The sequence below is a fragment of the Eschscholzia californica genome, unplaced genomic scaffold (genome assembly GCF_041429995.1).
Source record: "Eschscholzia californica isolate CP2 unplaced genomic scaffold, dmEscCali1.0.p SCAF_6, whole genome shotgun sequence".
Classification (NCBI taxonomy): domain Eukaryota; kingdom Viridiplantae; phylum Streptophyta; class Magnoliopsida; order Ranunculales; family Papaveraceae; genus Eschscholzia; species Eschscholzia californica.
The window spans coordinates 18,541,672-18,568,529 of record NW_028238483.1 but is presented as its reverse complement, the minus strand read 5'-3'; the positions used below and the strand labels follow the sequence as shown (position 1 = coordinate 18,568,529).

General features: G+C 37.3%; 2 protein-coding genes across 2 annotated transcripts; both read left to right on the top strand.

Moving 5' to 3' along the window:
- Positions 1-12,395: 12,395 nt before the first annotated feature.
- On the top strand, positions 12,396-15,954 carry LOC147532172 (C2 calcium/lipid-binding plant phosphoribosyltransferase family protein). The gene is made up of 2 exons (XM_086647097.1): positions 12,396-12,542; positions 12,644-15,954. Exon 2 carries the CDS (start codon positions 12,835-12,837, stop codon positions 15,832-15,834), a length of 3,000 nt encoding a protein of 999 aa, XP_086503223.1. The 5' UTR covers positions 12,396-12,542; positions 12,644-12,834; the 3' UTR covers positions 15,835-15,954.
- A 4,266-nt stretch (positions 15,955-20,220) lies between these two features.
- On the top strand, positions 20,221-22,391 carry LOC147532171 (uncharacterized). The gene is made up of 2 exons (XM_086647096.1): positions 20,221-20,653; positions 20,941-22,391. Exon 2 carries the CDS (start codon positions 20,967-20,969, stop codon positions 21,984-21,986), a length of 1,020 nt encoding a protein of 339 aa, XP_086503222.1. The 5' UTR covers positions 20,221-20,653; positions 20,941-20,966; the 3' UTR covers positions 21,987-22,391.
- The last annotated feature ends 4,467 nt before the right edge of the window (positions 22,392-26,858 follow it).

Below are 26,858 nucleotides of genomic sequence, written 5' to 3'. Positions count from 1 at the left end.
GATACGCGCTAATCATTGAATCCACCCTCATATTTTCGGTAACATACATTATTTGACACTACAAGGGTCAAGACAAAGTACATATGTTATTCACTCAAAGTTAGTTCCACCACTAGGTGGTGTCGTGGTCCGAGGTGGTTTCAATAACGTTACACTAGCGAAGCAGTTGAAGTAATGTCTTTTACAACAAAATAATATTTTATTTGCCAGAAGTTCACAATGGCTCTCATATTAATATCTGGAACGATTATTAGATTTGCAACCTCATCTAATTGGAAACATCCATAACTCTCTGTTAACTAAGGTATCTGAATTGATCTAGAATGGTTAATGGAATGACTCTTTACTCTCTTCCATGTTTGATTCCACTACTCATAATCTCATAAATACTATTCATATTATGGAAGGAGTGCAAGATAGTATCAAATGGATTCTTACAAAATCTGGCAACTACTCAAATACTTCCATGAATCATCAGCTCTCAGATAACATCAACCAGGATAACTATATAGATATCAATTGGAACTTTATTTAGAAAATAACACTATTTCGAGAATTACTCTTTTTCTTGGAAATATTGTAATAATAGTATTTTGAATTGTCCTTACTATAACGAGATTGAAATACGAGAGTATGTTTTACTTCATGGTACCTTTACTAGAAATACTTGGTTTTGTTTCAGTTTACATTCAGGAAACAATTTATCTTTACAGGAATTAATAATCTCTTGTGGCAATTCGTTTTACTACGACAATAACCAAGACACACTTTATGCCACTATTATCTGGAATGTATGGAATCTAGATGTGAACGATATTTTCAGCACAACGATTGTACTCATATGCAGGTTATTAATCAGATTTTAACTTTCTCTCAGGTTCAAGGGCAATAAAACTTCATCAACTCCAGGTAAAATGATCAAATGCACCCTCCCCCCCCCCCCCCCCCCCCATTCATCTATTCGTCCTTATGTAAGAGTGAATACGAGTGAAATGGGCTACAAAGAGTAAAATACATGTGGAAAGTGGTAATCTAGCACTCATTAATCTTCTATAAAACTCAAGGAACGAGATTCACTGGAAGTTGAAGGTCCACGTAAAAAAAAATAAGTAAACTTCTACTCCAGTTCCATGGTGTAAAATTGTATCACATCCTTCGCAAAGGAAATGCTCGAGCTGATAGTTTAGCAAAATGGGCTCATTCAAATGATCGTAATGCTAATTGGATTATAGTTCCACCTTTCCCCTGCACAAGTATTGTAACAACACTCTGGTTTAATAATGTAGTCTCCGTTGTAATAAAAAAATCATTTGGTCAATAGATTTAGGGTTTAAAGATGTAATTTACAGGTTCAACCCCTCTTTTCTCTACTACTGTCTAACTTTTCTCCAGGTTAGAAAAACACGCCAAAAAAAAAAGCAGGAAAGTGTGTTTTCAGTTTTAGGGATTTCAAACGGTCTTTGGTACAGGAAGAACACTACCTGACATAGGCAGTGCATTAAAGAAAGTTAACTTATGTACTGGCTCTAGTGGTGGCCAACGGGTCGTGCGCCCTGATGAGACATGAAAATGTACCATCTGAGTCTCTTAATTTGGACAAGTTAGTCTATTTAGGGCAGTTACTCTCATGAATTACTCCTTTTTCTACTCAGGTATCTTTTACAGAGTTATGTGTGTAAAACAGATAAAAGTCAGAGAAAATGCAGACTAGGGGTATTTTGATCATTTTGTGATTCTGATTTCATGGTCAAGATTAGTGCTCGGATGGAAAGTAGAGTCCAAGACGAACCCGTAGGCGAAAACGGAAGTCACATCGGAGTTCGGATGAACAAAGTAGAGCGAGTCAAAGTTCGGGTCAAAATCGGTGGACTAAAAGCCAAGAAGGACACGTAGCGCGCATCCAGAAAATAATCGGATGGATCAGAAATGACGCGGGCCACATTCTGTCACTCCAGAGGTATTCTGGGCAATTAGAAGATCACGGAAGAATCTAACGGTCGCGATTTAATCAAGTCGTGTAGCAACGGATTACGGCTTAATCCGAACTCTCCCTCGTTTGGTCGCGATGCACTGGAGCTGAAGCCTATAACTTCCCAACCGCCATCATCGTCTTCCTCTTCTCTCCTATGTTTCTAAAAACGAAAGTTACCAAAAATCCGAGACCGACTGTTAGAAGGATGGAAAGAACCGACTCAAGTAAGCCGACTCAACCAACCTATATAAAGGAGAAGAAACCGAGAGAGAAGATCATCCTCCATTGAAGAGCAAAAACCGAGGATAGAGAGAAAGAGAGAGAGAGAGAGAAAGTTTGAGAGTTTTCTCTGTTTCTGTTTCTTCTTCTTCTTTATTCTTCTCTTTGCGAGAGAGAGAGGTTTAGATTGAAAGAATTAGAGAGAGAGAGAAGCTCCTATTCTGTAGAGAGAGAGAGAGATTGAATTTATTATAAAAAATCCATTAAAGTCATCTTTTTCTTCTTCTTTCTTTTCTGTTACTGTTGGAGAGAGAAAGAGAGTGTTACTGGTTTGTAGAAAGAGAAAGAGAGATCATAAGAGTGAGAAAAAGAGAGAGAGATACCAATCGGTTAGAGAGAGAAAGTCGAGAGGTTGAAGAAGACTGCGTTTGGTTTGCGTAGGAAAATTATTTTCCTTCCTGGAAAATTATTTTCCCTAAGGGTCTGTTTGGTTGCGCAAAAGGAAATTTAGTGAAAAAAGGTGTTTTCTTCTCCAATTCTTTTTCTTTCTTTAATGTTATTATTTTTCTTCTCTTTAATCATTATTATGCTCTCATCCATCATGAGTAACTAACTTTCCCGATCTAGGGTTAAGGTTAAGCTTTAGTTTTGTGTGATTTTCTGACTTAATCACTTTTAAGTACTTAATACTTTGATTTCTTCGCGTATCTTTCACGATAACCCCTTTCATTAGTTATGCTTATGTTTGATGTTTCATATTTAGGCTTTAGGTCTTTAATGTTTCATGCTTATGTTTGATATCTAATAGTTAGAGTACCCGTGATTTTACGTATCGAAATTGAAAGTTTTAAAGTAAGTGTTCTGAAAAGTCAAAATCATCCGAGGTTGGTTATTCTTCCTTGAGTTATATAAGGAAAAGATCTGAATTGCATAAGTTAGATGTCATATTTGCTAAAGTGGATCTTGAAACCCTAGATCCTCCCTTCTCATAAGTTTCCCGATTATCAACTTTTTATTGTTTCTGTTTTAGTTATTTCACTTTAAAAATAATCTTTAAAAGAGAAATCACCATAGATACAAGTTTTAGAATAGATTATACTTAGTCCCTGAGGATTCGATCCTAGTCTTATTAGGTTTTACTACTTGACACCCGTATACTTGCGGGTGTACCTTTTTGGACACATCAAGTTTTTGGCGCCGTTGTCGGGGAATAATAGCGGATTTGTTCTAATCTTGTTTCTATTTTCAGTAAAAATTTTTTGCGTTTTGAATTCTTTGACCTGCTTCTCAGTTTTCTTTGGTGTGCAGAACACTGAGGATCAAAAGAGGAGGTGCAACAAGAAGAAGGACTCAAAAGGAATTTTTCTGATATATATAAAAAAAAAAACCTCAGATTCGAACACTTAAGGGAATAGTGGTCCGGGTCGTTTGCAAAGGTCATCGCCCGTCTAGAACGGGAGGTAATTTTTCTGATCACCCACGAATCTCCTGTCAGTGGGTAATTGTGTGAATTTGTTTGCCTCATTGTTTTGCCGAACTGTTTAGTGTAAACATTTTAGTAAGGGCACAAAACCCAATTGCAAGATAGGAGTTCGGATTTCATCACCGTTCTCTTGCCCATTTAGGAAACAACATTTACGATCCTAAGCCTCGTTAATAATTAAAATCTGATTTAGACAGTGACCCTAGGGTATCGAGCTCATAGGACCTTCATAAACAACTCGGGAACTCGATTTTTATCTACTCGGCCGCGCAGGATATCTTGAAGAAGCAATTCAATACATTGAGGAATCGATATTGGGTAAACCCGCACCTGCAATATGGACAACCTTACTTGGTGCATGTAAAATGCATAAGAATTTCGATTTAGGAGTACAAGTAGCTGAGCATTTGTTAGAAGTAGAGCCGGAGAATCCTGCTCACTACGTACTATTATCAAACATATATGCTTCTGCAGGTAGGATGGATCGAGTAGAAAAGGTTAGGGATATTATGATTAATAGAGGTTTGAAGAAGCAAGTTGGGTACACTTTAGTAGAGATTGATCATGTAACTCATATGTTTTGTATGGGTGATAAATCTCATTCGAAAACATCTGAAATTTGTCGGTATTTGGAGGAGTTGATGTGGAAATCAAAGGAAGCTGGTTATTTACCTGAACCCGAATCGGTGATGCATGAGTTGGAAGAGGAGGAGAGGGAATTCGCACTCAGATTCCATAGTGAGAAGTTAGCTATAACTTTTGGTTTAATGAACACAAAGACAAGAACTATGATCAGGATCGTGAAGAATCTTCGGATGTGTGGTGACTGTCATTCTGCAATCAAGTTCATATCAGTTGTTACTGATAGAGAAGTCATAATTCGAGATAAACACCGATTTCATCATTTCAAAGATGGCTCTTGTTCTTGTCAGGATTACTGGTGAACCCGAACTCAGAATTCACTGGCCGGGTCTAATAGGGGATTTCATCATTTCAAAGATGGCTCTTGTTCATCAGAATTACTGGTGAACCCGAACTCGGCATTCCCTGTTTGAGTCCAATATGGGCTTTTGATGAGTGTCATTCAGCAATCAACTTTATATTGTCATCCTACTTTTTGTTAACAGAGAGCTACCTGTTGACAGGAGTACCGATCATATCATTTTACAGCAGACTACCATTGTTGTAATGTTATTAACCACATTAGTTATTCCAAAGAAAATAAGAAATTTTTGTACCGATTTGATAATTGATGGATTTTTTCAGTTGAAACTTTTTTTATCTTCGAAGTGTAAATTCTCTTGATATCAAAAGGTTATTGAAACAACAGAAAGAACAGTGTAATTTTTATTGATTAGAAGATATGTTGAAACAGCAACAGACCCGATGAAAGGGTTATTATCTCGGTGGGTGAACTCACTTCAAAAGCAAACCAACAGCTTGATAAGAATTGTGCAGTAGAAAAGTTACATGATAAGCGAAACTAGGGCATTGAAAGTGGTCCTTGATATAGGAGTACAGGACCGTACATCACACTTACAAAAGCAATTGATACAAGATTTAAATGGTTCTTCAGCTTTCTATTTCAATGCAGATTAAGAAAAAAGATTTATCTGATCATACATAGGTCGAGAATGCCTAACTAAGATAAAATTGAAAACATAATTTAGATTGAGTTGTCTAGCACATGACTGACATTTCTAGTAAATGATATCATCCATCGCTATTAGCCATTTCTTTTATACTTCGAGTTCAATGTTTTATCGACTGTCCCAAGCCTTCAATTTCTTGCTTCCTCTGAGTTTCTCTATAGGTGCATCCATTCCTGCCATCTTCGCATTGTATTTTGATCGAAGAGGATCATTGTATGCCCGCCTGCAAACCACAAAAAAACATCATAAGGACCGTAACAAAAGGAGATTTCTCCAGAAGAAAAAGGGAGACCTTATGCGTGATAATTTATAGAAAAATTAGATACTAATAACCGAATAAATTTACCAGGTTCTAATGGAAAAGAGAAGAAAACGAATGAATGAGCAGTAAATATCGTCACCTACTCACCTATTTGGACACCTTATTGGAGTTTTAGATAGGTTTCTCAAAGTAAAAAAGTATGGCAATAATCGGTTTGCATGTTTCTAGAGGAACATAGATTAACGGTCATAGGTTGAAGGTGTGGAGTTGAGCTCAAGATATCAGAAATTGAGGAAGAGCCTTTCTTAATGGTTTGAAATTGAAGTTTCAGATTCATTAGGCGAGCAGAGTTGAGGGAAGAGAAGTTACGTTCAAGAGATTCCCAGACTGATCGAGATGATGTTAAGCCAAGAACTTGAGTTAAGACAGGTTCAGTAAGAGTTGCATTAATCCATGAGAGTAGCATTTGGTCAATGCAATACCAATACAAATAGTTAGGATTAATGAGTGGAGTAGATGAAGATTCATTTGGGGAGGTAAGAAACTCAGGAGGAGGAGGGTGAGAGTCATTAACATACTTGAAGAGATCTTGAGAATGAAGAATAGGTAATAGTTGGCTTTTCCATAGGAGATAATTGGTATTGTCTAATCGAATGGAAACCAGATTAGCTATGTTTGAAAGAGCAGGGAAGGGCATGGAGGAAGAAGAAGGAGAAGAGGAAGAAGGAGAAGAAGGAGGAGGAGAAATGTTGGCGGCAGTGAAAGAAGCCATTAGAAATCGAGATGACACAGAAAGCCAAAAAAGTAAGAGGCTCTTGATACCATGTGGAGTTGAGCTCAAGATACCCTAGGAAATAGGGTATGTTTGTATTTATAGAGGGAAACTCAAAAATGTAAATTACAAAGCTATCCTTGTGAAAAGAATAAAATACAAATGTACATCAATACATTAACAGAAGGATGTATCATATTTGTGTTAGTTTGAGAGTTTCAACAGATATCAATTTGGTTACCAATAGCGTCATTGTACTCGAGCCTAGGCTACCATGGGTTCTATGCTCTGAACATTTACACCAAATACTAGTCGACCGTGGGTTCTATGCTAAATCTTCCAATGAGTGCTTGTACTTAGCATAGGATCAACATATATCAATTTGTTATGTCTATTAGATTAGCGAAATTGATATCTGTTGAAACTCTGAAGCCACTGAGCTAGGAGGCTGACGCAGCTTGGGCCTGATCTGAAGCCCGCCAAAGTGTCGGGTTGGGCACAAGTTGCCCCGCCCGACCCACTTTACACCACTTTTCCTTTTTTTTTTTTTTTTTGTTGAAAGACACCACTTTTCCTTTTTTTTTTTGTTGAGGAACAAAGAAGCAAACTAACAAAGCGGAGACAACTCCTGCGGAAGATCTAGTGAAGAAAGCCACACCCAAGTTCCTGAATTTCTTCTGCTCCATTTGGCCAGTAGATCTGCTTTATGGTTACCTTCTCTGGGGATATGAGTGTATAAAACCTGTGTGTATTTGACCTCCAGCTGTTGTATTTTTTCTATGATGCTTTCCGCCTGCCACGATATGTCGTCCGACTCCTTATTAAGTTTTTGAACTATGTTAAGGTTGTCGCTCTCAATGTGAATGAAGTTAATTTTCTTTTTGTGTGCCCATTGCATGGCCCTGAGTATCGCTTTGCATTCACACTCTTCTGCATTCTGACCTCGGCAAGTGAAAGCTGCTGCGGCAAGAAAAGATGCCTCGTCATTGTGCATGATGCACCCTATTCCTGCCTCCTCCTGAACTGCTATAAAGGAAGCATCCACATTAATTTTTACAAACGGGTAAACAGGTGGTGACCACCAGTTTTCTTTTTCAACTTGTTGAGTAGTATTCTGAGTGTTCTGCCGAATAGTACTACTGTTAATGTCATCAATGATTTTCATCGGGACCGGGTCTTTAGATTTAAAGCATTTATCACAGCGTGCTTTCGAAATATGCCACATTATAGTCGCAAAACGACAGCAAATGTCATCATCAATTTCTTTCCATGAGATGATCCATTCTACGAGATCATTGATATTACTCGAAATAATGTTGAAGTTCATCCAAATAACCTTAGCAAAATCACAATGTAAAAGGACATGTATCATAGTTTCTTGATTCTGACAGAGTTCACAATGAAAAATATACCCTATGTAGTTTCCAATTTTATCTCTGACAGGTAAACTGTTGGTACAACATTTCCAGAGGAATAGTTTGATTCTGGGTAAAGTTGGCAGAAACCAAATAAAACCCCAGTCTTTTAAATCGTAATTATGGTGTTCAGTCCGAAGATGATAGTACATGGATTTGATAGTGAACTTACCCGATTTCGTGAGTGACCATCTCGCTATGTCGTCCTGCTGTGCCTGTATATTGATACTTAAAATAGCATTGCATATATCATGGTTAAAGCATTGGTATAAAATATTAGTATCCCAATTGTTATTTCTAATAAGCTGATGAACTTTAGTCAGGTCGCTATTAGTACTATTGGTCAGAGGGGGGGGGGGTGATTAGGTACCCAATAGTCCTGCCAAATATTAATGTTCGTACCTTTATTAATATCCCAAAAGGTAAGGTTAGAGACTTTGTCAATATACTTGGATATGGATTTCCAAAGCCACGAGTGATGGTTTTTCGCCACCTTAGGTTTTTGATCTTTGTTGAAATATTTAGCTCTGAGAATCGAGGCCCAAGGAGAGGTTGGAGTCTTATTGAGGCGCCAGACAAGTTTACAAAGGAACGCTTGGTTATCAAGGATTGGGTAACGGAAGCCAAGACCTCCCAGCTTCTTCGGAAGACAAATAGCAGCCCAATTAATGGTGTGGATGGATTTGGATTTTCCCCACCAGAAAGCTCTTTGAAGAGCTTCAATGCGATTGCTTATACCTTTAGGAATGGCAAAGCATTGCATTTGGTATCGGGGAACGGCCGCTGCAATTGTGTTGATAACAATGGAGCGGCCAGCTTGGGAGAGAAGAGAAGTTTGCCATTTGAACAGCTTATTCTGGATTTGAGTGACCAAGGAAGAAAAAATTTTCTGCTTCTTTGCGCCTATGAAAAGGTGGGTACCAAGGTATTTATCGAGATTCGAGGATTGGTGAACTTTCAGGTTACGAGTGATAATACGCTTGAATTTTGGATGAGTATTTTTCGAAAAAAAGATAGTGGATTTGTCGAAGTTTATCATCTGGCCAGAAGAAGAGCAGAAGACGTCAAGGATGTATTGAAGGGCCGAAATGTTATCCAGAGAATTATGCCCAAAGATAATACAATCATCGGCAAACAGAAGATGCTTGAGGTTGATGTTGGTACGCGGGATCGGAAAACCCTTGAACGGGATCTGCAACTCCTTAGTTTCAAGAAGCCGACTAAGGCCTTCCATGACAAGAGTGAACAAGAAAGGAGAAAGGGGATCGCCTTGTCTAATACCCCTGCTGACGTTAAAAGTAGGACCAGGACGTCCGTTTATAAGGACCGCCATGGTAGAGGTGGAAATGCAGGTATGAATCAGATGGATCCAATGGGTAGAAAAACCCATCCGACTCATAATAGCCTCCAGAAAATGCCATTCAATGCGATCGAACGCTTTCGACTCATAATAGCCTCCAGAAAATGCCACTTTTCCTTGGTATGTTAAAGAACGACTTCCTCTAAAGTATGTATGTCAAGTTAAGGAGATGTGAAAGTTCCAGTTTGTGAAAGTGGGAGTCTTCCTCTAGTCTCCCAAATGGATTTTAAATTATAAACAAGTACAGAAGACCCAAAAAAAAAAGTACAGAAGACCCAAAACCTACTACCCTTGTTGAAATAAACACTTGATTTCTATGATATTAGCTTTATTCCTGAGCAAAAGTCCATGTTTACCTAAAGGCCTTTGACATTTTTTCCAAGTTAAAACTCACATTTAGAACAATTAGGCTTTGGATGTTGTACACTTGTACTAAACAATATTAAACAGAGTAAATAGTTACCGTTTAACATCTGCCTTCGTCCATCATAGACACGAACTATCCTTATCTCATTGATAACTTGAATAAAATAATTTATTTACATGTGCACACACTGATAACCAAATCGAGTAAAAATTAAATTTATGATTTTACTTGTAACTTTTACCCCCTCCAACCTTTTTATATGATACTTTTAGTGTATTTGAGCATACAATATTATCATAATATAAGTACCCATTTGGATTGTATAATGCACCACAATATCACAAGTTTCAAGAAGCATCTTTGTACTACAACTGACTTAAATGATTCTAAAATCTACAACATATATTTGTATGGGTTAAGCCACACATTTTCACAACAATGTCATAATTTATACAATAATTCTACTTAGAATAAGATTTGGATATGCACAGCAAGGAAACCGTCAAGAATTACCTCGCATAGTCATTTGAGACGGTCGGATAAGCATCCCCAACCATTAACATTAAAAAAAGTAATGTTTGTTGTGCTAAAAACTAATATCAATGAATACACTTACCAAACAGACCCCCTTTATGGAGATTAAAATAATCATTCTATAGTTTATTTGGTGTACTAAAGAAGGGAAATTTCAGAGGATTTATGAAATAAATGCATGATTTGAGCACAATAACAAAGCAACGTTCATATTGGCAGAGAAGCAAGTGGCACTATGTCCTTTTTCTACAATTAAAGAGGTCGCCCTTTTGAGGAAAAATCCAAAGGATTTGATTTTCTTATTTTCATCTTTATGGGGAAAATCTATTTCTTATATATATATATCCATTTTCCAATGATAGAAAATGGCATCTTTTAATAGTCGTAATTACATAAAAACCAACGCATAGCACCCTCATAAACATGTAAAATGAAAAAGAACAAGAGCCTATGGCTATCCATATCAACCTCAAAAACATATGCAACAAAAGAAACCTCATAAACATGTAAAATGAAAGGAACAATCTTTCAACAAAAAAAAAATGAAAAGAACAAGAAAATATAGTGTTGAGCCATTCTCAATCGAACAAGACCAATATCAAAATATCTGAAGACTTAGGTTGTGTTTGTTTTTTCTATTTTGTCTGAATCTGAATTGGCTGAATCTGAATTAGCTGAATAATTTTGTTAGTAAGATGTTTGTTTTTAGAATCTGACTAACTAGATCTGTATTATATAAATTACATTATTATCCCTGCCCCCATTGATATTTTTGAGGAAAAAACCCTATCCTTCACTTTTTTCACTCTCACGTTCTCTCTCCTTCCCTCTTATCTAAAGAGCTGCTACTTACTATTTCTCCAAACCCTAGATTCTAAAAAGGGAAGTTCATATAACAAGATCAAAGATGATCAAAGAGAAAGCAAGAGAGAGTTTTATTAGATGCAACTGTTGATTATCATATATTAATCTAACCTCATGGTACTAATTTCAACTGGATCTCAAGATGAACATGGCGACAAGATGATGCAGCCAAATTGGTGATGTTTCCATTGATGATGGAGTGGTACTCTTGTCGTTTTTGCTCTCTCTCTCTCTCTCTCTGTGTGTACCCGAAGATTAGCCAAAGTTAGATCTGGATGAGGGGTTTGAACAAGATGACCCTCGCCAATCCTGCGAGGGTTCACAAAGCCCTTATGCGGTGGTGGTGGCGGTCGGTTGAGGGTTTGGTGATGGTGTGTTGTGGTTGTGGTGGTCAGGGTTTGTTTCAAATTGGTACTGTATAGTGGTATTTTTCTTGTTCTGAAAGTGGTGGTGGTGCCGATGTGGTGGTGGTGCCGATGTGGTGGTGGTACCGATGTGGTGGTGTTACCGGTGTGGTTGTGGTGCCGATGTGGTTGGTGGCGGTAGTGGCTGTGAATTGTGATGGTGGTAAGATACGTGAGAATGGGAGAAGGATTTTTTTTGTAAATCACGAGGGCATAAACGTCATTCCACGACATTTCAGAAATTGGCCCTTATTTCAGACTTGTTTTGAAGTCTGAAATAAGTGGGCTACTTTTCAGCCCATTCAGACAGAAGTCAAATTCAGTCAAATTTTCAGATTTTTTTAAATTAAAAAACAAACATCTGAAATCTGAATTGAGACTCAATTTAGATTTCAGATCTGAAAAAATAAAAAAACAAACACAACCTTAGTTAGTATATGCGTAGAATGTAGGAAGAGTCGCATAATTGTGAACCCATACCATACATATAATGGATTCAATGAGCTCAGTATGCGGTTTAGTCTGAAATACATTGTTTGTAAATTTAGTAATACCACCTGACAATCGCTCAAACCTTACGATATCATAAACTATTATAATTTACACATGTGAAATGTTGATTTCATAATATGCATATTAACCACACAAAATTTCACAACTTTCAAAATCATATTTTTGATGGTGATAGGAGTGAAATAAGTTGGTCTATCTGAACTATAAGATCAACGTGTCTAAATATTACCGAATAAAACTAATTATATAAAACATCTAAAAAATGAATTTCAAGATATCTCATGTATTATTATTTCAGTTTTCTTAGAATATTTTATCGGGTAGAATAATATATATCGCAAAAAAAAAAGTTTTATCCTTCACCATTCGTTATCTAATAGAACAACATAACAAAAAAATATCAATAGTAACCGTTGGAAAATACTTGCAGTATGACAAAGATTTGTTCTTCCATTTATAGTTAGTTAGGGTTTTGGAAGCATAGAAATTATGAATTGTACCATTTACTCCATGAGATTTTCATGGTTAACCAAAAGCGACAGTTTCAATCATCAAAGATACGGATACGCCTATCGGATGGTACTTCCGTAGATATCTACAAAAAATAAGGTCTAAAACGTCATTATTTGATCCGACTCGGCACACAGAGTTAAGACACCCTAGTCAGCGCCAGACACGCGATTCCGCAGATCAAGCCCAACCCCACGATCTCCTCCTCGCTACAGGTTAATTTTTCCGCAATTCGAGGTCATATACGTGTCTTATTATAGCTGACGTGGGACTATCTGGCGTGTCAATAAACTATTTTTTTTTTCTTTATAAACAGGAGTCTACTTCTCTTACCTTTCCCAAGTAATCAAATCAAATTCTTGTTACCGTTGTGTAAAGTTCATCAAAATTTTCATTTCTCACACAAAATCTCTCAGATTTTTTAGGGTTTGTTTTTTTTCTTTAGTACATAAACCCTAATTTTCAGATTGGGGATTTTGGTTCTGGTGTGAGGTGTGAAAATCAATCATGGGGAGTAGAAAGCTTGTGATTGAAATTTGTAATGCTAGAAATTTGATGCCAAAAGATGGTCAAGGAACTGCTAGTGCTTATGTTCTTGTTGATTTTGATGGACAGAGAAGAAGAACTAAGACATTATTTCGTGATTTGAATCCTCAATGGGATGAAAAGATCGAATTTGTAGTTCATGATCCAAATACAATGGCTTCTGAAACCCTAGAAGTTAATGTTTATAATGATAAGAATACAGTTAAGAGAAGTACTTTTCTTGGTAAAGTTAAGATTTCTGGTGCTAGTTTTGCAAAATCTGGATCTGAAACTTTAGTTTATTATCCATTAGAGAAAAGGAGTGTTTTTTCTCAGATTAAAGGTGAGATCGGATTGAAAATCTCTTATGTCGATGTTGATCCGCCACCACCGCCTGCTGCTGATTCCGCCGCCGCTGCTACTGACAAAACTGACGCGGAGAAAACAGAGGAAAAGAAAGATGACGAGAAAAAAGAGGAAAAAACAGAGGAGAAAAAAGAAGAAGAAAAAAAAGAGGAAAAAACAGAGGAGGAGAAGAAGGAAGAAGAAAAACCACCGGAGAGTTCAAAGTCAAAGGAGGAAGGAGCGGCGGCGGCGCCACCAGCTGAGAAAACAACAGATCCGCCTCTTGTTCTTGAAGAGAAAGTGAAACAACATAAACAGGTAACAGTTAAACCTCATGATTCCGGCGTTAAAGATCTAGAACTGAGTTCACTCAGTTCAAATGATCGGAACCGGAGTACTTACGATTTAGTAGATCGTATGCCATTTTTATATGTTCGAGTAGTAAAAGCTAAACATAAAGAAACCGGATTAACAACATACACAAAACTCGTGATCGGAACTCATAGTATCCGAACAAAATGTGTTACCGGAAAAGATTGGGATCAAGTTTTTGCTTTTGATAAAGAAGCCCTAAATTCAACAGCTTTAGAAGTTTCAGTTTGGTCGGAAAAGAAGACAGAAACAGTAACAACCGATGAGAATAATAATAGTACAACAACGACAACAGTAACTGAAGATTCTCTTGGTACTGTTTCTTTTGATCTTCAAGAAGTACCAAAACGAGTTCCACCAGATAGTCCTCTTGCTCCTCAATGGTATACACTAGAAGGTTCTGATAATTCGTCGGGAACTGACGTTATGCTTGCAGTTTGGATCGGAACTCAGGCCGATGAAGCTTTTCAGGAAGCTTGGCAGTCAGATTCCGGCGGATTAATACCGGAAACTCGAGCTAAGGTATATCTTTCTCCCAAGCTATGGTATTTGAGGTTAACGGTTATCCAAACCCAGGATTTGCAGCTTGGCTCGGGTGGTGCCGAAGGTAAGGCTCGGAATCCTGACCTATACGTGAAGGCTCAACTAGGTGGGCAGGTTTTTAAGACTGGGAGGAGTTCAATCAGCTCATCCAGCTCCGCTAATCCGACTTGGAATGAAGATCTTGTTTTTGTAGCAGCTGAGCCGTTCGAGCCGTTTTTGGTTATGAGCGTGGAAGATATATCAGCTGGTCAATCCGTTGGTCATGCTAAAGTTCACGTACCAACCGTTGATCGTAGACTCGATGATCGTACTGAACGAAGATCGAGGTGGTTCAATTTGATCGGCGATGAGAACAAACCTTATGCCGGTCGTATTCACGTGCGGATTTGTTTGGAAGGCGGGTATCACGTGTTGGACGAAGCTGCTCACGTGACTAGTGATGTTCGTGCCGCTGCTAAGCAATTATCAAAGCCTCCTATTGGGTTGCTCGAGGTTGGAATTCGTGGGGCCACTAATCTCCTCCCTGTTAAGACAAAAGATGGAACACGTGGGACGACCGATGCTTACGTGGTTGCTAAGTATGGACCAAAGTGGGTCCGGACCCGCACAATTCTAGATAGATTCAATCCACGTTGGCACGAGCAGTACACGTGGGATGTATTCGATCCTTGTACCGTATTAACTATTGGGGTATTTGATAATGGGAGGTATAAAAAGGATGAAACTGGTAAGCCGGGGAGAGATGTGCGTATTGGAAAAATACGTATACGCTTGGCTACTCTTGATACGAATCGGGTGTACATGAACTCCTACTCACTCACTGTGTTACAACCAGGTGGGGCAAAGAAGATGGGTGAGATAGAATTAGCCGTTAGATTTTCATGTTCATCATGGATGAACCTACTCCAAGCATATAGCAACCCAATGTTGCCACGTATGCACTATGTGAAACCATTGGGTCCCGCACAACAAGACATCCTACGGCACACAGCAATGCGAATCGTTACTATGCGGTTATCGAGGTCAGAACCACCAATGGGTCAAGAAGTGGTTCAGTATATGTTAGATACAGATTCGCACGTGTGGAGTATGAGACGAAGTAAAGCTAATTGGTTTAGAGTTGTTGGATGTTTGTCACGTGCGGCTTCTTTAGCTCGATGGTTAGATGGAATTCGCACCTGGATAAATCCATCTACTACTGTTCTAGTACATCTCTTACTTGTTGCTGTAGTTTTATGTCCTCACTTGGTCCTCCCAACTCTCTTCATGTATGCTTTCTTCATCGTGGCGTTACGATTCAGATTCAGACACAGATTACCTACAAATATGGATCCGCGATTATCCTATGTCGATGCAGTGGGACCGGATGAACTTGACGAAGAATTCGATGGATTTCCATCTACAAGATCGGCTGATCAAGTCCGCATAAGGTACGATCGGTTACGGGCTTTAGCGGGTCGGGCCCAATCATTACTTGGCGATGTGGCAGCCCAAGGTGAGCGTGTGGAGGCATTGATGAATTGGAGGGATCCGCGTGCCACAGGGATATTTGTGGTGTTTTGCTTATTGGCATCTTTGGTTTTCTATGCTGTGCCCTTCAAGGCTTTCATACTCTGTTCAGGATTTTACTATCTGCGCCACCCAAGATTTCGTGATGACATGCCTTCAGTTCCGGTTAACTTTTTCCGGCGACTACCAACTTATTCCGATCAGATTCTCTAGATGGATGTACTGGTGTTTTTCTAAACGCCTTTAGAACTGTTTTTTTTTTATGTTATTTTAGTTGTTTATTAACTTAAATTTTTATTTCTTAATTTGGGGATATAGACTTACTCTTTGAAAGCTGTGGAAATACGACCGTTGGTAGTTGTAGGTCCCAATGTAATTACACATATAATGGCTTCCTATTAAGAGGTATAGATCAAACAGCCGTGAGTATCCCCTCAGTGTTGTTCTTGCTAGAGGCTTTAAACAGTTCATCTGGTTCCCGGGAGAAAGGGAAGATTTCTCTAGGTATTCGAACATTTCCATAGAGAGAAAGTATAAGAACAAGTATTGGCTAGTCGATTCATTTTACTGTTTATATTGATTATTGTTAAATTTTTTTATTTTTTTTTGTGAATTCTGGTATTAGTTTCTCATTTTCAGAGCAATATCAGAAGGTCGAAACCCCCTTAGGAATTGTTGTGTTACGGTTTCGGTCTTATTTTAGACGTTTAGTTAGGGTTTAAGGTTTAAGTTTTAGGCATATTATATGCTTTTATCCTTATTTTGGTAACTTTCTTTGGGATGATTTTGAAACTTCTTTGTGATTGAGAACAATCAAGTTCTTCTCCATTTTAAAATGTACCCCTTTAATAAAATAAAAAACTCATTTCTTCAGAAAATTCCTCATGAAGTTTTTTCATGGCAATGGGTGTGTTAAGAAAAATATGAGACTTCATTGCTATTATAATGAACTTACTAATTAGTGAACACTGAAAAGTGAATAACTTTATAGGCAGATTAATGGAGTTACAGAATCAATTCAAGATCTAGGATTACAGGATCCTCAAGAGGAGGAATTCTCTTCTGCTGATCTCACTTGGACTAAATTTGGAACTTCGGAACACCATGATCTCAGCTGGGCCTTGTAATGAAAGAAGAATTGGATGTGGAAGGTCGAATTGAGCCAATGTGTGGCTCGTGCCCATTCTCTCTCTGGGCACGAGCAGGAACATCCAAATTTAAGACCGAATACATGTACATGGCGGAACGACATATCATCGAATACGTGATCTGATTTGATAGGCTGCCCTCCCTCGAGGGATTAAGTCCAGGTTTAGAAAAGAGGACGCAGGCCGCTTGGCTTCTACGGTGGAAGGTGGGCCTCTATTATCGAAGAAATAGGGAAACGGGCGACGATTTGGCACCAGATATCCGGAGGTGTGGAAAGAGCAGCTGTGAGAAGCGGAAAAACCTTCAAAAAACGACGATTGTTTGTGGAGGTTTCCACAGAAAGACCCCTTGGTTCTGGCAAACGGATCACAATTACAGGTTCAACTATGAAAAGTCATCCGCTGGCAAGTCAGGAAGCAGCTGGTGCCATTGAAGCATACCATTTGAAGCTGAAACTTAAATTATACGATGATTCACATCTGGGTTCACTCCAACGGGTTGATTGGTTAGTCCACAAGCTGACCACTGAATTGCACTCAACTTTCTGGCTCGATCGTGTGGCTGATGAAACTGGTTCTTATCAGAATGTAAAGGAGGAGTATCTTGCTTCAACTTCATGGCATCGAGCTCTCCAAATTCCAGATAATGCTGTTATCTTGGATGACAAGGATCGCCTTTTTGCCAAGGTTATAAGTCAAAAAGACAAAAATAAAATGCATATAGTTTGGAATCCTGGGTCAGAATTTTCTCTGTGATTGTTCTTGGTCAATGCAAGGAAACTTATGCGAACATGGTATGTGAAAACTGTCAGGTTACAAAAACTCCAGGTCGTTTCAGTCGTTCGAAAAAATCATACTTGACATTTGGAGGAAACCAGTGGATGATTCAATATTGCTTGACCAGTCAATGGCGTGGACCATCCAAATGCACGACCAAATCCAAAGATTAGTTGAACTGCAAAGTGGTGATGGTATATCGAGTGTAGTAAATAATTTACCATTGAAGTGGACTGCCAAGAGGTGTAGAACATTTGTTGGAAGACCTTCATTAATCGTGGATCTTCCATCTCATTTATTGAGTAATTCGAAGAATGCTGCTATCAGAAGGAGTAAGAAAAGAAAGAAAGTCGCACGATTGAGGTGAACATACTCGGTACATGACTATAATAGCATCATCTTCCCAAATACAATCCTAAAGGTATTTTGCTTCCTAACGCCTATGAACTATTGAACAGTTACTTAAGATTTCTTTGGGTTGATACCAATCACTAGTAAAGATCATTTTAGGTGTGTTTTTTGTCAATCTTGATGAAATCATTGGTACAAATTGTTGAATGTTCTCAAGTTACTCTTGATTTTTGTACAAAGATCAAACCCGAAGAATCCAATTTTCTAAGAAAATGGTTAGTTAGCACAAAAGTAAGCAGACAGATAAGATCTCATGGGAACTACCACTTGATGCTTGTTATTTATCACTGCAGCCTGCGTTGTTTCTACTGTATGGCAATGGGAAAGACATCTTCACAGGGAAAAAAGGGTTATCAACTAAACCTTTTCCCCTCATTACAGGAGTATCCTAACAGAAAGAAGTATTGTCCAGTGTCCGGACGATGAACTTGGCGCAATGCATGAATTGTAGAAAATCGTATCGTGCTAATGCAAGCGTCTGTCGTTCATTTCAGCTAGGTGCGATTTTCCTCCTCCATTATTGTCTGTGCACATTTAGAACATCAATTCCCTTTTTGTTAGTTTAACATTCTTGTCTGAATTTTGAAGTATGATTAGTACCTATCTTTTATCTATCTCCTTAGTCTGAATCAAAAACATCATATTTAGACAAGGGAGGTTTATAGGTGCCTCATTTTTATCGATCGATAAGCATAAGCGAGTACCCTCACAAAATTTAGTTGTGGAAGGGGCCCAAAGCAATAGACTGGAGGGCGTTTATATCGCTCCTTTATGCTAACAAAACAAACGCCATCTTAATATGTGGCTTAAAATATTAGTACATCATACAAGCCAACAAAAGCAGCAACCAGCAACTGGTTTCCTCAAATACAAACAACACATGGGACAACAACAACCCTTGCTCATAGTTTTTTACTTTCTTCCAATCTTGGACTTGAATTTCAACAAAAAAAAATCTTGACCTTATTCCTTATTCTTAACAATCTTTTTGGAGGGTCGGTTTACGGAAAAGTTGGTTGAAAGTGAGTAGAGAAGTCAAGAGGGTTTTGGTTGGGGCTAGTAAAACTGCGGTGCCCCTATAGTTTTACATTGAGTTATATACCTAAGTTAGCTTGTCCATAGTAAATATATCTAACGTACAATACGAAAATCAACAATGTATATCAGTAGTTTAGTTGGAATTAGTCGAGGGGAGTAGTGATTGATTGGTGATTTCTGTATTGATTAGTAAAGATAACTTAATCAACAATGTATATCAGAAGTTCAGTTGGAAGTCGATGGGAGTAGTGATTGATTGGTGATTTTTGTATTGATTAGCAAAGATTACATCCGACTTGTAGAACTTTTTCCTCTCATTTTATCAGTCCATTGATAAGTTGAGAATTTCTCAATGAATGTTACTAGACATGAGGTAAGCATTCTATATGGAAATTCGCTATTTATTTTGATTTTCTTTTCTTATTTTCTCAGTCATAAATCTTGCTGATCATAATGAGACACTCATAAGTTTTTTGTTTTGTCGAAAGGATAATCAACACACTTTTTTTTTTGATGAAGAGATAATCAACACACTTGACTCCACTAATAAAAACATATGGGTAGATATGGACTATTTCTGGAAGCCAGTGGGATTTCTTCCACTTATGGGTTGAAATTTGAAAAGGATCTGAATTTTATTTTGAGCAAATATATGGGTCATACTCAAAATTCATGAAAAATATTACCCGTGAACCAAATAAAACAAATTTATTTATTAATTAAACCCCCAACTTCGTGACCAGCTCCCTATCTGACTAACGGAATAATCGTGGACCTTGCTAACTAATTCTGTATTTTAAATATGTTCTTCTAGAAACTTGACAATTTTAAATTTACAAATACTCGTTTTTATTTTAACATTTTTGTGTTCTTAGTCATCAATGAGAAAATTAAAATTCTTTAGCCAAGAAGTAAATTAGAATTCACTTCTTAGAGTAAGTTTTAAGGTGGTTGATAAGGAGAAGAGAAGGATCTATATGGTGCTTGGTGTATTTATAAGGGCAGGTCTATAGGCGCCCCTTCTTTTTTAGTATTTCATTCTTCGGCCTCTTTCTCTCCCAATATTGGAAATACTCATTATAGCCGTTGCATTCCGCCATTTTTCTAACGGTCCCTTTCAATTCCAATTTGAATGAACGGTGGATATTTAGTTGATCCAACGGTTTCCATATTTTACCACACTTTCTCTCTTCACTATATATTCTAATCTTTCCTTTTCCTACTCAGATCTACCTGATATCCCCACTTTCTAATTTAGGGCATTTTCTTTCTACTCACTTCTTCTCTCTCTGTCTGAAACGAATCACAAAACCCATTGATCAAGAACATCTGAAAAACCCTTTTATGTTTCAATTTTTCTTTGTTACACATTCTTGAATCGATTGATTTAGGGTTTTATTATTTCATCTTATCAGGAATTGTTGAATCGATTGATTTAGGGTTTCAGCATTCCATCTTATAAGAAATTCTTGAATGGATTGATTTAGGGTTGTAGCATTTCATCTTTATCAGGAATTCTTGAATCGATTGATCCATTCACTGAAGATTAATCTGTTCTTATCGTTCTTATTTAGGGCAACGAGTGGTTTAGCAATCAGAGAGAATAATCAGGAACAAGTTTCTACTTTCCCACTTTGCTATTTCTCATCTTAACACAGGTATTGCTATTCTCTCTTGAAAACCCTATATCCCCCCGTCTTTCTTCTTTCTTGTTTCCAATTTCTAGTTTTTGTTCTGGGGTTTTAGGGTTAAAGGGTTTTAGTATATCTTCTCATACTGATACTTTACATAGTATACTTTTTAGGGTTTTTTGTGAATGTTTTGGTGTATTTCTTTGAGGGGGTTAGTTTAATTGTTGAGGTTAACTATCTTTAGATTCAACATTATTAGAAATATCAAATCTCACTAAGAAATCTGTATTTCTTGATAATATTTCTGTGCACAGTGAAAACTCAACCTTGAATATAAGATATGGGGAAGAAGAAGATTAAGATTGAAAAGATCGAGGATAAAGCAAAGAGAACCGTGACATTTACTAAGAGACGACAAGGGTTGTTCAAGAAGGCTGCCGATACTTGTTTAGAATATGATGGAGAAGTTGAGGTGATTGCTTTCTCCGAGGCCGGTAATGTCTTCACCTTTAGTAATACCTCAGTGGATTCTGTTATTGATCATTACATCAATGGAGTTCTAGTAGAAGAAGAAGAGAAAGAGGAGAGACAGGTTCAGAAGAAGAGGAAGTTAACTGATGATGCTGGGTTTTGGTGGGAACATATTGATCCAAGCAAACTTGATTACGAGAGATTATCGTACCTGCGAAATGTATTGATGGGTTTGGAGCATAATGTCAGGAAAAGGCTTGACGAACTTACCTCATCATCTTCACATACGGCAGCCGCCACTCCTCCATTATTATCCTCCTCGTTTATGGCAGCCAAACCTGTTGAATATTCTTCTACCCCTGCTGCTTCTACTAGTTTCGATATTCCTGCTGCTTCTACTAGTTTCGATATTCCTGCTGCTTCTACTAGTTTCAATATTCCTGCTGCTTCTACTAGTTTCGATATTTCTGCTGCTTCTACTAGTTCGTTGTTCTTAACAGAAGAAGACTTTTCATTTTTAGCGAATGAAGCCGAAGCCAGTACCCCTGTTGTTGCTGCTTCTACTGACATTGCTTCTACATGTTTTGATATTCCTGCTGCTTCTTCTGCCACAAATGTTACTTCTTTCACTGCTATCGAAATGGGAGAAGAAGAAGAGGATAATTTGCCATTCTTAACAGAAGAAGACTTTTCATTTTTAGCAAATGAAGATGAGTTTCCATTTATAGCAGAGAGAGATGATATTTCGTTCTTAGATAAGGAAGATGATTCTCGTTGGCCATTGAAAGATGATGTATCTGATATCGCTAACATTTTCGACGAAGCAGATGAAGAGGGGCACCAACTAGCTTCATTACTAAATGATATTCAAAGACAACTTCATGAATGAGATTGACCAACATTATTCGTTGTTCTGTAATATTCAGAGACCATTTCATGAAGGAGGTTGACCGACATTGTTCATTGTTCTGTAATATCCGAAGACCATCTGATGAAAGGATATTGACCAACTTGTTCATTCCTCTCTGATGTTCTACGACAACTTGCTAAAGAGGGTTGTTACAATTTTTTTGTTAATATAGTTGTCTTCGACCCTTCAATTGAATTTGTTAATTGTTAGTACCATTTTTGTACTTATAGACCTTCTGGTTAGTGTAATTCATTGAAACAATTCTCATTCATGTTGATTCAGATTATTAGTTTCTTATCTTAATAAGAGTTTTTTTTTTGTCCAATTTCATTCTTCTGTATTTGTGTGTATATTTTTTGTTTTATAGTTCACTTCAACCTTCAATTTGATTTTTGATTTGTTTAGTGTAATTCACCATTAATATCCTGTTGATTGATACTCTTATAGTACCACTTCAACCTGACCTCAGACTAGTTCAAGTCCGAGAGTATGCTTACTTTTTCAGACTCACCAGTCGAATTCTAACACAGTAAACTTTCTTAGCTGGTTTATATTAGCATTTTCCTACATCACCGGGTCGTTAGAATTTGCTATAACTAATCTTGGGAAGTTCCTATCGGTTTGGAAGGAAAGTTAGCTCTAACATGGTATCGCAGCTAGTGATCAAGGGATTAAGAATGTGCATGGACTTGATAATTTGGGGAGAGAGAGCGCCGAGTGACTCTAGCCTGGGCGTTCGGAGAGGAATTATCAATATCCTACATTGTCTAGCGTTAGAATTTGTGAAGCAGCTAAATTTTGGACAACCCACAAAAACGGAAAAAAAAGAATACAAAAACAACAAAATTAACAATCATGATCTCTTAGTTTCGAACTCTGATTATACAAGATACACATGTATATATAACATCTATCTAGAATTCAGGAACCAACAAAGTCAGTATAATTTTCTCAAATTTCATCCTGTAGTCGACATTAGGCTTCAAAACAGTCATGACTGAAAACATCTCAAACGGTTTTAGACTAAAAGAAGCTTACTGTTTCATATCTTCATCCTCTGCTTAAGCTCATGGTAGCTCCATTTCTGTTGAACATACACCACAGTTGCAAGCAGAACCAGAACAATCGGAACGGAAACCATATCAGGTTTGGAGATGAACCGGGTTGAAATTATACGCCCGTCGTTAGGAGAGTATAAGGATCCAAGATAGGATCTCTTATGTTGTTATAGACATAAATTAGAACTCTCAATATAGTAAAAGCAATGTAATAAGATTTACACAAAGATTTACCTTCGATCTTCCATATAAAATTTCCGATAATTTGAGGAAGCAAAAAGAAGTATTAACGAAGTTCTCAATGTCCACCATCCAAGTCGACCTACGGGTACTGTTCATGTTGAAGGTTTAAATCCTTCTGATTCAAGCAACATTTGAGTGATGTTCATTCCGCGAAATATATGTGCAGTTATAAAGCCAAAGATAAGCAAAAACAGGTGATAACGAAAACCTTGTTATCGTTGAGGGGGTTTGCAGCGCCTGGAGTCTTGAGAGACATTATTTATTTATTTGGATTTGAGATCTTCAAACCTCCATGGAAAGCCTTATAGTGAATAGAAGGCGCTGTAGGATAAAGGATCTCAGCAATGAGATATATAGCTCCCAAGAATGGGATGCTTTCAAGAACATTGGACGTGCCTTTATAAAATTCTGATACCTTGGACTTGAACAACATCCCAGCATTAGCCGCCAAGAGCAGAAGGATATATCCAAAAACTTGAATACCAAGCGTAGTAAGAGATATATACGGAACAATATCATAATTATTTCTGATATGTGATAGTTGCCTTCTTATGAAGAAAATCATAGACACGAGCAATAAAACTCTAAGGATTCCTTCGAAAGCAAAGCGAAATGATACGTCTTGTCCATGATTTGCGTAAGTTACCATAAGTTTTTGGAGGTTGATTTGGCTAAAATGGAGTTGGTCACCTTTATTTCTTTGGCGGGTAAGTGATATCTTAATTGCCGAGTTTATTAACCAACGTGCAGTTTTGGGTGGGTACTGGACTTTTGCTTCGATTAAACAATCTCGTCCATCTTCAAGGTTTGTGCTCTTGAACATGATCCCCTGCGAGTCACGTACGTCCCTCCAGCTAACTAAATGCATCTCGCCAAGAATTGGGTCATTCAAACCTTCCAAAGACAACAAAGAGATATTCCCATATGGCTTTTCAGTAAATTGAAGTATCACTGAGATATTGAATAGCTGATATTATGTAAAGTTAGCTTGAGCGTTGGACAGATCTTTTCTAAGAAGAGATACATATATGTCGTACGCAAGAGGCCCAAATAAAGGGCCTGATGAAATAACTGCAAACTCGATCCGAGTCGTCAGCGGCTGACCCCATGGTAATGGGTCTGCCACTGCATAGACACGAAAAGCTAGTTCCGTCTAGAGCCCATCAAGAAGAGATAAGTCCTCTCCATTTACTGGTTTTGGGTAGCTTAGAAATGATTTTCTTAAAGAAGTTACGAACTTGGCAGACTGACATTTTCTCTACAAGATTTCTTGCTTGATCTATTTTCGAGTACTTGTATGTCAAATATGAGAAGATTTACTTATAGTTTGGGAAGAAATTATTATACCTCAAAATTCTTTCAAACGCTAGAGTTGAAGTAGTCTCATTTACTATCGTTGATATGCTCCTAAATAAGAAACTCTAATTCGTAATGGAGAATTGATGAGGAAAGTATAAGCAATAAAGCAAACCTATGAATCACATCGACTAGATCCCGAACCAACAGTAGATAAGCAACCAATCAAGCAGAGTTCACTACTTGAGAACTTCCATACACCCTCAGCCGAAAGAGTTGGGCCAGGACCAGTCCTTGCCTCCTCAATTTCCGTCCTTGCAGAGGAAGTAGCCGAAATACAATACCAACCCTAGCATTACTGACACCGCTTTCCTTTGTTTCTTCCGCACATTTCACACTCTGCATAATGAGTGTAACATTGTCAAAATTTCTGCTTGCGGACCAAATCTCGGACCCGAAGATAGAATGAGGCCACTTACTACAATCTTTGTCGCTACATTTCCAATTGGGTATAAAGTTTAATACTTCATTAGATGTCCAGATCTGTAAGTTACGACAAAACAATGAAGCGGATGAAAACTTGATACCATCATCGACTGAACTATTTCAAATCATATAGTTCAAGTTACTCTAAAAAATTAAAACCTTTAACTACCATACCTTGTATAGTTCATGATGAACTCTTGAAGATTTCATCAAGCACCTCCAATGCTATTTCTTCATTTCAGTATTTCAAAATGTATATCCATTTCCAACATATAAGCTGAAATAATTGAATTCCAGTAAACCGATTTATATGTGGACATTATATCGAAGATTTGAAAAGCAAATTTTAAGTACTTTAAAACAAAAATGCTGGTACCCAAATCAAAACATGAGGATCTGAATTCCTATAAAGTACTGTTTTTCATGGAAATATTAAGTGGGAAAGTCATTTTCACATCAAAACGCAAATTATTAGAGAGACCCCGGAAAAGTCGTTTTAACATGTATAAGATGGGAAAATTCAGACATTTTTCCCACTTTTTTTCCATTACAAATTGGTTTTAACACCTCTTTTGTCCAATCAAACAACAAAAATTTGATTTTCTTGAGAAAACAACTTTCTTAGTCCTACTTTTTTGTTTATCTCCAATCTAACTTCAAAAAATTTCTTCGCTTCTCAAATCCTAGGAATGTCCATTAGTAGAAATATAAAAATATTATCATAAACTGAATAAACGTATAAAACAATTGTAATCGAATAAAAAAGAGTCGATGGGTATATAGACCAAAATCATTTTCATAATAGGTATATAGACCAATCTTCCCAAAATATGGACATTTAGTCCTTTTACAATAAGGGCATAAATAACTCATACTTTATTGATAAATACCCTCCATGTCCCTCGTCTAAAAAATCCGGGGTTGTTAAATTTCGGAATGAATCCGGAAAGTTTCCCAAACCAGGGGGTGTGATTTGGGGGAGATATTTAAGTTACAAACTGAAAAGATTTAATAGGAAGTAACGGATCAAGGATATTTTCCAAAACAGATTTTTCAAAACAGATTTGGAAAACGGATATTTTCCAAAACAGATTTTCTCTCTCATCCTTTCAGATTTGGAAACCAAATCTATATATCACTTTCTCTCACTTAATTTTCAGATTTGGAAAGAGTATATTTTCTGAGATCAATTAGCGTGATTTGGGGGTTAATATTCAAAACATATATATCAACTTTCTCTCAATTAACTTTCATTTTTTACTCATACATAAACACACATCGAATACAAATTATGAAACAAGTTCGTAAATTATGTGTTATTTATGACGAGGAAACCATCATTTGTCATGTATACAACGTAATTTATCATATGCGTGTGTGTCATCCATTATGTACCATTGAATACTTAGATTATTTTCTGACATAAATTACTTGTTTTTTATGTCATGTTAGGAAATGTACCATTGAATCCATTATGTACCATTGAATCCATTATGTACCATTGAATACTTAGATTATCCATTATGTACCATAAATTATAGTAACTTGTTAGGAAATGTAAATCTGAAATCATGTTTTTTGTTATAAAGTATGTGATTTATCATAAATTATGTATACTGTATAGAAAATAACACAACCTTTGTACGACTGAAAGGAAATTTTATTGAACAGTAATCTGTGTTTTATTGTAAATGAAAAGAACATAGTAGACTAGGTAACTTAAAAACAAACTCCGTCAGAATGTTGCCCAATCTCTCAATCCTTACTG

Excerpts from the sequence above, each read along its gene's own strand:
- LOC147532171 (XM_086647096.1), top strand. The coding sequence starts at position 20,967 with ATGGGGAAGAAGAAGATTAAGATTGAAAAGATCGAGGATAAAGCAAAG.
- LOC147532172 (XM_086647097.1), top strand. The coding sequence starts at position 12,835 with ATGGGGAGTAGAAAGCTTGTGATTGAAATTTGTAATGCTAGAAATTTG.